At 41.7% G+C, this 14354-nt stretch overlaps 1 protein-coding gene across 4 annotated transcripts in view; it reads left to right on the top strand.

Annotated features, from left to right (window-relative positions):
* Positions 1-14354, top strand: part of HERC2 (HECT and RLD domain containing E3 ubiquitin protein ligase 2) — a 1448528-nt gene that overhangs the window by 964111 nt on the left and 470063 nt on the right. For all 4 annotated transcript variants that reach the window (XM_069204283.1, XM_069204284.1, XM_069204285.1 and 1 more), the window contains exon 65: positions 7248-7473. In XM_069204283.1, the coding sequence (XP_069060384.1) occupies positions 7248-7473 (226 nt within the window). The remainder of the gene's footprint in view (positions 1-7247; positions 7474-14354) is intronic.

The raw sequence follows: 14354 nt of genomic DNA, 5'->3' as shown, positions 1-14354 counted from the left end.
CGGACGTTGCCAACACGCAGAGACAATAGGCGCCACCTCCCGGCGTGTAGAGGAACTGCTCACAAAAAAATCCTCTGATCCAGTCTGACTCCTGGGAAATGCAAAAATAAGAAATCTGAGGCTAGATATTGTCTTTACCAGATAAGGCATTAACAAAGGTAAGTAACTTTTTGTTTTGCTTAGTTCTGTTGTTTTTTTGTTTGTTTTACTTTTCCACTAATGTTACCTGTTTCCATATCAAGCAGACCTCTATACCTATCATAAGTATGCATTGTACTCTTAAATGCTTATGATGTATTTCTACCACCAATGACTCAATATATAATTGGGCATAAACTAACCGCTTTTTTTACAGCTACTCAAGCATTGAAGCCTAACTTTCAGTCCAAAAGTATATTTCTCTCAAAATTGTTCTATGCAGCATCACACAGACTAAGCTACATGGTCTACTCAGAGCCCGCGACTTCCTTAATACATTTTCATGACATTCCCTGAACAGATCACAAAGAAAGTATCCATTGACCACCGAAACACAAAGAGAAAAATAAAAATGGCTACTTACATAAATTACATAAATCATGTGGTGATTTCATCCTACTTCAGGTTGATACCACACATATCTCATACCTTAAAAACAGACAATTTGGCGCTATTCTCGACAGAAACTCCTACTTCACCTGCTGACCACCAAAAGCCCATAAAGCTTTAAAGAACCTTTGCTCCAGATTCTACCTCATTTATACATGGTGAAATCAAAACCTAGATGAGCGAGACTACACGTTCTACTGAGCCCCACACAGTTCATACTTGCGCATTGCCTATTTGTTTATAACAGGACTTTCGATTAGTAATGTGGACCAGACATCCATCGAACCAAGGCTAATTTCTAACCACTCTTTACATCGCATTATCTATAACAGCTGCTTCCACAGATACAAAACATAAATGGAGATAAAATGATGAAATCTTCTACAACCAAAACAATATCAAAATAATCGAGGAAGCCATGCAAAACGTCCTGGTTGAAAATAAGGAAACTGACTCTAAAGGAATTAACTAGATGGGAAGCACTGAAGGTGATAATAGGAGGCTTTATTATCAAACTCAAATCTAGAATGAACAAATTGCAAACTTTAACTGGAAAAACAAATTATGGTATTGGAAAAACAGCAAACCTCTACTAGATCCAAATGCGCCTTAAACAGGATTGCCAGGAAAAATATGAATACAATAAAATCTCAAGCACCAGGGCAGGCCTTTGGGTCAATAAAGAGAAAAGCATTAAACTATGTGTATCTAACAAAGCTGAGAAATCACTGGCGGCATACTTAAATTATAGAATACAAAGGCACTCTATAAATGCAATAAAAGATAAAAACTGACTTGTCCTCATTAATCCAAATAAAATCGCTGACATTTTTAAAGATTTCTAAAAAGAATTATACTCCGTTAATACCCCAGTAAACAAAAGAAAATACAACATACATCTACATAATGCTAGATTGGCTAAACTGACAAATGAGATGAAATTGATTAACAGGCCCATCTCAAAGGAGGAATTGTCTAATGCAGTTCAAAAGCTTAAAATAGGAAAAGCCCTAGGGCCAAACAAGTACGCTGCACAATATTGTAAAATGTTCTCCTCTGTAATTAATCCCCCCTTATTAAATCGATTCACACATTCCACTAATACCGGCCAGCTCTTGAGTACACCAGCAGAGGCTATCGTATCTGTTATTCCTATGGATGGAAAAGATGCAGTGTTACCAAAAAACTACAGACCTATTTCATTGCTAAATCTGGGCTGTAATATTTATTTAATTATACTGTCAGCCAGATTGCAGAAATACTTATCTAAACTCATACACCCATCTCAAGTTGATTTCTTAAAAATAGATTATCCAATGATAATACAAGAAAACTTTGACACATCATTAAAAAATGCCAAAAACTCTCCATGCCCCAATAGATGTTGAAAGGTGTTTGATAAAGTTAATAGATATTACCTAAACTCAGCCCTCAAGAAATTCAGTTTGGGTGAAGAACTGTATGATAATGGCACTATACTACAACCTGATTGCTCGGGTTAGACCCTGGGGCACTATTTCCAATCCCTTCCAGCTAGAACAGGGGACTAGGCAACTCTGGCCACTTTAGCTATCCTCTTCTTCTTAGTGTTTAAGCAATTCCTTCACTACCTGAGGGAAATCACAGAAATAACAGGTGTCCTATTCGGAAGAACTGCTATAAAAAGGCTGCCTACATAGACAACATCTTAATAATTATGGAAGACACTACCTCCTCTATTAATCCTTTAATGTCATCAGAGAAAGTTCTCTGCTTTTGAGCTACCTGCTAAATAGAGATAAATCTGAGGTTAAACTTTTAAAGAACTATGGCTCCAAAGAAATGTTAGGAGCCTCCGGTCTTGCATGACAACCAAATGATATCAAATACCTAGGGATAACATTTTCCAGTAACCTCATCGACACCATCAAACACAATGAAGTGCTTTTCTTCAAAAAGATTAACACATTACTTGAAGACTGGTCAGCCACGTTTCTTTCATGGTGGAGAAGAGCTGAAACTCTGAAAATGATGATTACCTCAATAGTTAATAGTCTGTTATCTAATCAGTATGCTACAACTGACACTTGGTGAAGACTTGCAACATAAACTTGACCCCATATGCAACAAATTCTTATGACAAAATAAAAAAATTATCTAAAAAAAAACTCTTACTCCATAAAGACCTGGGTGGTATTGGCGTTCCTAATTTTAAGAATTAACAAACTGCCTTCCTTTTCAAACAATGCACTAATTTGTTCAGTAATGAGGTATACTGCAAACCATTATGGATAGATTTGGAAACGTCCCTACTACAAGACAGGCCCATTATTTCATAACTGACGTTAAAAATGTGTCACCCTCCCCACTCTAGGTACATCATGAGCAACACTTAAAAAGCCTTATTGAAAATAAACTTTTATTCTGAAATCAGAATCCGATATTCCAGTTTGGCCTCCCTTTGGCACAACCAGAAAATTACAATTGATGGAAAACCAATTCTGTGGGATGACTAGTCAAAGAAAGAAATTAACCTGGTTAGACACCTCTACACTGAGGACATTCCACTTTCCTTAACCAACCTCTAAGAAAGCTATCTAGTAAATAACTTGGACCTTTACAAATTGCTAAAACTAAAGGTGCAACTATCTAAGTACCCAGACTTGAATAAGGATCCATCTTTACTCTCCCTTATTACGAACTTATGTAAGTCTGGTCACACAGTCTCTAAGGCCTACAAGCTGCTCTCACCAAAATCAACTAAACTACAATTGCAAAATTAACAAAATTAGGAGTCAGAAATACACAAGAATAACGTAAATGTTAGCTGAAATAGCATTTGCAAATCTTCATTCATGAATAAAGTAACACCAATGCTGTCTCAGACTAAATTTATGCTCATTCACAGATCCTTTTGGACCCACGGAAAATTATACAGGCTCCAACTAAGACAAGACTCTCTAAGATACCTATTACACATGCTCTTCTACTGCCCCACATTAGAAAAGTACTGGAAGAACATCTTTGATTTCATAAACAAATTACTCCTGCACCATAACTTTCTTTTATAATTCTTGAACAGTTTGATCCACAAATATCTCAGGAATCAGAAACAATCTTATAGATCTAATGCTAATATTTGTGTGCAAACTATTCCTCTCTAACTGGAAGAATACTAGTGTGGTGCTTTTCCACATGTCACAAGATTGTCTCTCTTGACTCGGAGCAGACAATATCTCCCTACAACTCACACCTTTGCGTTCTCCCAACAGACCCATGTTGGACTCGCTTGAATCTACTATTCTTTATACCAAACCTCCTTAAAATGGCAATCTCATTACACCATCTCGTTAAAAAAGAGTCTGTGATGCTCACCGCATCCTGATTATTTATCAATTGCCAAATAATACAACTTGAAGGGGACAAGTATTTAGCCTACTTGCATTTGGTTAAAGGAGAATTGAGTTGGAGTAGCAGGCAGAAGACTTAACAGAAGTTGTTAGAGTAATTTGGATTTGCTTTAACTTTTATTCGTGGATCACGTGTCCCACCATGCGGCAAACAAATCATGTCCTATTGAGAAACATATGAGGCTGGAACAAGGAGGGGCTGCATTTACCCACATGTTCTTTAGTAGTTTTGATTGGTGATTTGACTGATTAAGTTTGGAAATGGGGTTGATGAGTTCTATGTGTGTAACTCTCAGCCATGTGAGGGCAAGGTCAGTTAGGTTGAAGTGAGATAGATGCTTCATCTTTTTGATCTTTGTGATCTTGGTATTGAAGTTGCAAATTCTTCACATTTCTTGTTTGGATCAGATATATTGGATATGGGTGTAGGATTAGTGGCAACTTTGACTATCTTAGCAAGTTTTTGTGCTCTGTTTCGAACCAGATCAATGTGAGATTTGATCAGCTGTGATTAGTTTTCCAATGTACCATTTATATTATCCTCTGGCAGTGCAGAGATGTTACCGGTCACTTCTACACGTGCACTTCCCTTTAACAGTAACTCACTTTTCAATGTCTTTACTTCCCCTGATGTTCCAAATTTGTTGATAACTATAAATTCAAAATGTTGATGTTTCTTTCTACTCCACATCATGTATCCTTATAGATTTGATTGTGCAAATAATCTATGATGGATACTTCTAACCACAGAGTCCTCACGTTTAGAATATCCCCACATACCAGACTGGATCTAAAAGATTTTTCAGCATAGTCCCTGGATTCCAGTAGGTGATGTCATGCAGCTCTGCATTAACCTCATTCCTCCCTGGAAGTGACAGTTGGAGTTGGAGCTGCATGTAAGCCTAAACCCTGTGTGCTTACATTTGTTCCTTTAATTTCATGCCTTTGTATGCGTATCCAGAGCTGGCTTCTAACTTCTTTTTCATCAGTTGATGACTTTTTTCTTGAAATTCTTTCTAGTATGCAAGGGAACATGTCTTATCCTAAAACTAGAGGGTTTAATATTTCAGGGATTGTTACAAGCAGATATTATTGCCAGATCCTCACAAGGTGTGTCAATGGTATTTGGGTTCTCACCACAACTCTAAGTTGTGTGAGGAGTGTACCCTTATGCATCCTAAGGCAGCACAGGATCGTGAAGCCAAGCTATACATCGCCAAACACTGCAGGAAGTCTCATATGCCCCTCTTAAAGTTGAACGTGGACCTGTTACCACTATATGGGTCACTCGCATAGCTAATGTTCATTGCGGTTCAAGTGTTCCAGGTAGGCGAAGTCCAAGAAGAAGCATAAAGCATAATAATTCCAAGTGTGTCTTATCCAATACCTGCTTTTGTTATGCAGCACTCTACTCCTGAGAGCCTTGTAGTTTGTGCTTCTCTGAGCAGGATTAATGCCAGTTTATCCAATATGACACCCCCTCCCCACCCCTGTAGACAACGAGCCCAAGAGAGAGCTCAAACAGTAAAAGAGAAAAGGTGATCACGGTGAGGCTAAGAAAAAGAAGAGTGAGCCAGTACAAGGCATAAGTAATACTCCTGACACCATACCCAGATTATGAAAGTTAATGCAGATGCTACAGGAGGGGGTCCCTGATGACGAGCCTCAGGAACAGGGTGGCTGGGAATGGCCTACATAAAAAGAAATGGAAAGAGGAGCTGCTTAAAACCCTCAAAATGGGCAATACTGATGGAGAGTGTGTGCATTAGTCTGAAAGGCTGTGAGCTGAACTGGAAATATGCTGGATACCAATATGGGGTGCCAATCATCCCACAGTCGGAAGTACTTGTGTAGTCTGGGTCTCAAGGTTGAGACTACTCCAGACTGCCGCACACACACTCAACTTTACCGGAATTACCCATTTTGGGGGGTTTTAAGCAGCACCTCTTTACATTTCTTTTTAGGTAGGCCGTTCCCAGTCACCCTGTTCCTGAGTTTTGTCACCAGGGACCGCCTCCTTTAGCAACTTTATTACCTTTCATATGAATGTGGCCTATGTCTTGTTCTGGCTCACTTTTCATTTTTTAGCCTCATTCTGGGCACTCTTTCTTTTTTATTGTTTCAGTTCTCTCTCTCAAGCTCGTTATAGCCCGCTAAGTCCTAATGATTATCCCTCCACTTATTGGGATCAAAACACTGTTGACTTTAAAAACATAGTCCCTATATGATTGTTAAGAATTTGCTGTAAAGGGCTATGCTGTTCTTGTGTTTGTTGGTACACTTGTTAATTTTTTATCTCGATTTTTCACTTGAGTGTATCACATCTAAAGAGAGCATGTATATTTTGCACCAATATTTACTGTGCCGCTATCTGTCTTGAAATTGTTCTTCATAAACTCTTTTGAATACATTTCATTCGCCATTTGGTTCTTTGCATCTAAAGTATTGTTACTAGGGACCAGTGTGTTTCTGTTAGTTATTACTCCAGGACCCCAATGATCCTCGAGTCTCTTCTGTTGAAATATCAGTGTGTTAGCACATCGAGCATCTATCCTGAATATTTCTTATGCCACAATGTTTGCATCACTGCACACGTTCACCAAGCACAGCTGCCTTGACAGAGAGGGTGGACTGCAAGGTCATTGTGGCTGTTTGATTCTTCAAGACGTTTCGGTCTGAGTCATTCCACAGACCTACCACTTGGATAATACTGCTTTGATATCTATTTTAAAGATGAGGAATCTACGTATATAAGTATTCATCAGAATAACAAGATACTTACCTTCGATAGCACTGTCATTGATGAATACTCTAACAGTTAATTGCTCACTGCCCTCCCAACTTCCCATTCAGTGGAATGTCTTCTTTTCCATCTAAAATTATCATAAATTAGACATTGGTACAAAGGCAAAGTTAATTCGTTTTTGGACTCTGGTTCCAAGAATGAGGACAGTGTCAAGAAAGAAACTGATATCAGAGCACTTGGGTAGTGTTGATATGGAGCACCAGCTATCCCTTCCAGGGCGGAACAAGTTTGATGTGGAGCTACACAATGCCACCTGCTGGGGTGCAGGGACTATGCCAAAAATCTGATGCTTGGGGGTATTCTAAAGGTAGGAATCTGCAATTAGAGTATCCACTTCTTCTGTTTCTTAAGGTTCACTTTACTGTCTAATTTTACCTTGTTACCATGTTCAATATGTAAAACAATAATCTTAAAAAATGATCTGTTTGGTAATGCTAAACTAATTGATATTTCTTTCTTGCTAGGTATATGCTTGGGGGGACAATGATCACGGTCAACAGGGGAATGGAACTACAACGGTCAACAGAAAGCCCACGCTGGTTCATGGCCTGGAAGGGCAGAAAATAACCCGTGTAGCCTGTGGTTCCTCCCACAGTGTATCCTGGACCACTCTGGATGTAGCAACACCCTCTGTTCATGAGCCAGTTTTATTCCAAACTGCCAGGGATCCTCTTGGAGCTTCCTACCTCGGTAGGTTTCCTTGTCACTGTTAACATTGTGTCCTTTTCCTTGTGTCGGGCCAGTTTATGTAGCTAACAATGTGGAGATTCTAAAGACAATACCTTTATCAGAATACACAAACTATCCTTATTCCATCCTGTAATAAGGTGGATATGTGCTTAACATTACAATTCTTTAGCATTCTTTTCTCTTTTTATACTTTGTCTCATATACCTAGAGTGAGCATTACATTTATTGTATGCAAGCCTGTGGAAGATGGTGCCATTCTTATTTTATTTGTCTGCTGTATGCCAATATTTAGAAAGATCTAAGATGTAGCATTTCCACAACTAACCATGGGGTTATTCAAATGGTGACAATTTCCGGTGGGAGGAAGATAAATTAAAGCCACTTTTGGCTTTTTAAGATTGGGGTTGTCCTGTCTGAATCAGGTCTGTTGACATGCATGGTGCTTGTCCCCTGCCAGTTTCCAGAATGTATGATGTTTAGAAGACTACACATCTTAAATGTGTCCAGAAGTTGATTTGGACCATAATCCCAGTTAGTACAGTATACTACCAGTTTAAGGCAGTTTGCAGATAACTTGTCACAGGGGGCTGGCAAGACATGGTTACCACAGTCTTTTAACCAGACCTCTGTTAAGTATTATTGGCATAATAAATTGCATAATTGAGTATTAAATGACAATCTTTTTTTACTTGGAAAGGACACTTTCTGAGCAGCAGTCTGTTGAGTTGTAGCCTGTCAGTCAGTGATGAATAAGAGTCACTTGCAGTAAAAGTGTAAAGTCAGCCCTTCAATGGCAACAAAGAGAGCTTATTTATAATAGTCCACCCTTACCACTGCAAGCGCGCCTGGACCTTAGTAAGTAAACTTACAAGGGGACGCGTATAGGCCGATGAACCTTTTGAATCGCATGGAGTATCCCAGTCATTTAGTGATCATTGGATCAGTCAGTAACTATCATTAACAAAACATTTTTTCTTAAATAGCCACAACTCGGTGAAAAGTTAACCAATTTTTATTTCCCTATTGATTACAATTCTAAATCATCTGTTAGACCAATCTTTATTAATTTTGTTCAATTATTAATTCGTCAATAAAACATCATCTTATAGCTTTGAGAAAACATATGCGTAAATGCACCTTCATACGCCAAAAGAATATCAGCATTAATAGAAGAGTTCAGCAGATAGCTAGTCAGTCATTTGTCACTGTCAACGTCACCCCTAACAGCCTACCTAACCAAGATTAGCATCAGCATGTGGGACTTCATGCAAAACAATTTAGAGAAGAAGCATTAATTTGGAAAAGATCTATCCAAGTGAGAATTCTACAATCCGTGCAGTTGGTACCTAGTCACATTTAGTCACATTTTCATAGCTACCTATCCACTGAATGGATCAGCAACAAAGTCAGACTTCGTCTTCAAGTCATCTGTTAGTCAGCCACGCATCAGGCTCTCAGAGTATGAGCCCAACGACAGAACCTCGAACAGCGTCTCATGACGTCATCAATTCTCCCCTCGCATATCCCACATCTCAAGTTTTAGTCCCTTGTCATGGCTTTTTATTAGGGTCTCCCAGTCCAACCCCCTAATTCCTAATTGGTCAGTCAGTCATTCAGCAGATATGACTTTAACCATCTACTATTTTCCTATTAATCCTTTCACAAGATGTGGATTGGTCCGCTAAACGATGTCCTCATCATCCGGCTCTTCAGGTATCAAAATTGTTGCATGTTCCTCTTCAGTTAGTGCCTTCATTGTTCAAGTCCTGGGAAAGTAAATTTAGCCTACTCTACACATAATTGTATTAAATTGTCTTCATCATCTCCTGTCCGCTGGTACATTGCAGAAAATTCTAGCTAAGCAACTTTAACATCGAGTGAGTCAAAGACAGATCATAGCAGCTTCTTGCAAACGCGGTTATTGTTTCTGCTCTCTGTGTGCGAGGCCTAGGAAGACTAGGCCTTAAGTTCAGCTAAGTTAACAATACAAATTGAAGTAAAACATAGGTTATACATTTCAATATGACATAGTACTACATTTTTCTTATATATTTTAATTATTTCATACAGTTTCAGTTATATTAGTACAATCTCGTATACATGGCGGTCGTACCCCGAGGGCACATTTTTATACGTGCACATTATTTTTCTCTACGATTAATTCTTCTACAAACTTTTCATTAATCAAACACAAAAACATCATTAATGATTTTCTAATTAGTATATATGCTTCAACACCGCCATTCCCTGTCATTCTGTAATTAAAAATTAGTCTGTGACAAAATGTTCATCTGGTACTGATAAGTCTGTTTATTTATTTGAGGGTTTTATAGAGTGCGCTCATTGATTACTTAACGTATTATGGCAACATTTGTTATCTGCAGATTCCTCACTTCTTAAATCTCCTCTGGGTGCCAGACTGGAGCTGAAAGAGTCTAAAAAGCACTCCTGTACTGGTAGGCTGCACTTGAGCCATAAAAACACCACCCTCATGCTTTGATGGCAGTTCCTTTTTGTCCCCGATCCAGAGTGGTGCTGTCATTGAAACTTTTGTTTTTCAAGGTCAGGAAATCGGACTCTGCTTATGGCAGTGCCGGCAGGATATCGCTTTCTAGGAAATCTGGGGTTAAGCACTGTCGTTCCTGCCATAAGTAGATAGCGATCCCCAACTCCAGTAAGGTGTGTTTGTGGTGTCTGGTGCCCAAGCATGATTCCAAGTCATGTGATAGATGTGGCCTTATGTATGTAAAGGCTACTAAAGAGTGGAAGTCCAAGTTGTTCACAATGTGGATTACGATGACCATAGGGGTTGGTGCTTTTCTAGATCCATGTCTTGCTAAATGTCTGCTCATTCACTGTTGACCCTCAAATCCTCCAAGACCTTGGACAAAGTTTAGAAAATGCACAAAAATCACAAGGAACTCTGTAGGTCAGCATCACAATGGCACTCTTGCTCCTGAGTTAGGTCTCCAATCTGTCATCATTTTTTTCTCACACAGCCTCCTCTGGCCTGGTTTCCTGGCATTTCCACCCGGTCCCCTGAGCTGACCCCAAATAAATTGCAACCTTTATTCAACCATGCATTCCTTGTTCCGTGAGGGGAGCCAGTGGGACCGGTGGGATTCTCTACTGGACTAAGGTCAAAGGTACTCCCTTGGCGCCACTCAGCCCTGTGCCATTCCAACACCAGCTGACACTATGCCTCCAATGAAAGCTGCACTGGTGGTGGTCCCACCGACGCAATTTTCAGAGAAGTTTCTGAAGTCCAGGGCCATTCTCATACCTTCTTGATGCCAATTGCGGATGCTGGTAGAGTCATAATATAGAACCTTTCCTTCAGACAAATACTTAAAGGATTTATTCAGGTCAGACTTGGATGCTATATCGATTCCAGTAGCATTTTCCAGTTTGAGGACTATAACAGCAGCAAAAGTGGTAATCGTCTCGCTCCTGCAGGTTTGGCTTTACAGAATACCAGCAAGTTAGATACTTAAACAGAAGTTGACTTGAGTGTCCTATGGGACCCCATCGTAGTAAGTGGCATTGTTCATAGCGGTCTTAAAGAAGGTGGCTGAGGTTGTCGAAATAACTTTGCCCTGGGAGGTAAAACAAGTCAAATATTTTAACAAAGATTTTGCAGCCACTGTCTTTGGCCTCAGAGCCCCTACTTCTCTTCACTAAGGCCCTAATGGAACCCATCCTAGTTGCCTTCTACAAATCAACTTCAGCCACAGATATGAACAATCAGGTTGGCCACCATCATCATCCAGCTCCTGGTGATACAAAGTTTCGGTTGACTTATCCTTCCTCTGAGAGTATAGTGGTGCAGATGCCCTACTCAAAGCAAATCTTTGGGTTCCTTTCCCACACCTACAGCTAACTGTGAATCTAAAATGATTGAGGCCATGGGGAAAATAGTGTTAGTGGCATGTGTTGCTGAAGATACTCATGTACCGAATTTTCCTGCCATCTAGTGTTGGGGTCAGACTTTTGCAAGTTGTTTTCCTTCACAGAAGTCTTTCAAGTCATGGGTTTTAGGGTGACTCCTCCCTTAGTTGGCAATGCATTTGGGCACTGACCCCATGTCACACTGGTTTTTGCCTCCATCTTGTTTGGACTTGTACCAATGGGGCTAATACTTTCTCAGTTCTCCTGACATCGCTCCTTGGACATTTGCCTCTCATAGACACCTAACTGGCAGGGCCAAGGGGCCTAATGTCCATCTCCTCAAGGACTTCTCCATGGAGAATGTATGCAGAGTAACGGAAAGGACACCCTTTCAGTATTGCTCTCAGTGCCCCACAAAATTCCTGTGGACCCACGATCACAAGGTGTGTAAAATCTGTCTCTCCCCTGACAACATCTTGACGGAGGCCATCCTCACATTCCTGGTGAAGAAAACTCTTCAGTACCAATGGGAGAGAAAGTGGGCACATCGGAGGATGCAAAGACAAGTCGTGAAAAACCCCCTCAACATCTTCGAGAAACATGACATTGAGTGAGTTGAGGAAGCAGGATCTTTGGGCATTATGTTCCACCAGCCGTTTGCCTAGCCTGGAGGCAGACCTATCTTCCCACTCTAGAGGAACAAGAGGCCCCTGTCACCTCCACTCCTTCCGGACCACGCAGAAAGGCTTCATCCATGAGTATATTTGGCACTGAGACACTCAACCAGGTCTCCCAAACGGCCTTGAGTCTCGGCAGAGCAATGCCCCTAGTGGGTCGGGCGTTGAGTCTGTTGGCAGTGACTCAGCTTTACGAGCCTCCACGGCCATTGGGCTGTGTGCGGCACTGATCAAAGACTTCAGAGCTGACAACGCTCCCACTTACAGTGTTGACCTTGCTCAACCATCGAGCCTGAAGATTCCTTATAAGCCTCTGGCCCTATCGAAGCAGAGAGCTCCTTTGATGCCAGCGCAGACAAAAGCCCTGGCTTCGAGCAGACGTTGGTGCCAAAGACTCAGAAAACGCACTCTGCACTGAAGACTTTCTAAGACAGGATCCAATTAGTCAGAGCAACCCATCCTCCAGCAGCTACACGAGGAGTTGGATGCAAGATAGAAGTGCCTGTTCATACATCTGCAGACTGGTAAAATCTCTACAAAGCTGCCTACAGAGACTTTGCTTCGGAAGAGGAAAATGACCTTTGAGGAAAAACTGACTTTGGAACCTCCCCCAGCATCTAAGCACAAGAGACGTAAGGATAGGTGCACCAGCCCCCTCCCATCTAATCCTCCTCCTTCTTCTCCATTGCCTCCTCTGCCTGCCCCATCACCACATACATCACCTTCTCCTTATATACCAGGGGGATCCCCTCTATTCTCTTGGGGAGAAAGTAACCCTTTACACCCTACCAACTGCTATGTTGCTCCTTTTGAGCTGGTGCCCATCGATGACCCATGAGACCATTATAATATTGATCCTCCCCAGGGAATCCTGACCCAGATCATTACCTGGTTAGGGCATCACCCCAGGTAATACCACCTCATATTATGAGAAAATACAGAGGACTTCCACATTCCACAAGGTGGACATGCATGTCCTCCTCGAGGATGCTAACTACTAGATGAAGGCACTGTCCACTATCTAGCAGACAGTCCATTTCCTCTGTTGAAGGGTATCCTGAAATCCACCTCAGACACCTTCAAGGATCCTGTCAAAGTGACCGTAATGACCAACCATACATAAGGGATCACACCCAACTCCCTTGTGGTCCATACTGCGCACAAGCGTGCTAATGGCCAGGCCATGGGTGGTACTCGTCTGCCATCATAGGAGAGCAGAGCAAGAATAGATGCATCTGGGAAGAGCTTAGCACTGCAGGCAGCCATCCAAGAAAGAACTGCCAACTCAGTTCTCTGGCTTTCCTGATACGGTCTGTAGGAAAGTACCCTCTTTTTGGTATGGTTACCCCCCACCTTTTGCCTGTTGTCAGTGTGTTTTGACTGTGTTCACTGGGGTACTGCTAACCAGGACCCCAGTGACTGTACTCTCTCCCTGTAAATTTGATTGTTATTGACTTTGTACATCCCACAATTGGCACACTGGTGCCCTCATATAAGTCCCTAGTATATGGTACCTAGGTACCCAGGGCATTGGGACACCAGGGGATCCCCATGGGCTGCAGCATGTACTGTTCCACCCAAGGGAGCCCATGCAAAATGTGTCTGCAGGCTTGCCGTTGCAGCCTGCGTGAAAAAGTGCATGCACCCTTTCACCACAGGTTGAGGCACCAGGTTACTGTAAGTTACCCCTATGGCAGGTCCTCCTAGCCCAGAGGGCAGGGTGTGCAAGTACCTGTGTATGAGTGTACCCCTGCATGAGCAGAGGTGCTCCTACGAACTCCACTTCGTAAGTTTGGGGAAGCCATTTTATCCATCTACTGGACACAGGGCTGGACTGTGTCCAGCTACATAATGGTAACTTCGAACTTGGGCATGTTTGGTATCAAACATGTTGGAATTGTATGATTCCATGCACTCTAGGGGCTCCTCAGAGGACCCCAGCTTTGCTCCTACCAGTTTGCAGGGTTTCCCCAGGCAGCCCGCTCTGCTGCCATGATACAGAGAGGTTTCTGCCCTCCTGCTGCTTGACCAGCTCAAACCCAGGAAGGCAGAACAAAGGATTTTCTTTGGGAGAGGGAGGCAACACCCTTTCCCTTTGGAAATAGGTGTTACATTGCTTGGCAGGGGTAGCCTCCCCAAGCCACTAGTATGCTTTGAAGGGCACATTTGGTGTCCCCAAGCCACTAGTATACGTTGAAGGGCACATTTGGGGTCCTCCTTGCATAAACTGGTTTGCACCAGTCCAGGGACAACCGGTCCCTGCTCTGGTGCGAAACTGGACAACGTAATGCGGAGTAACCACTCCTCTGTCCATCA

The sequence above is a fragment of the Pleurodeles waltl genome, chromosome 8 (genome assembly GCF_031143425.1).
Source record: "Pleurodeles waltl isolate 20211129_DDA chromosome 8, aPleWal1.hap1.20221129, whole genome shotgun sequence".
Taxonomy (NCBI): Eukaryota; Metazoa; Chordata; class Amphibia; order Caudata; family Salamandridae; genus Pleurodeles; species Pleurodeles waltl.
The sequence above is the reverse complement of the archived record's forward strand: the minus strand, read 5'-3'. Positions and strand labels throughout refer to the sequence as shown.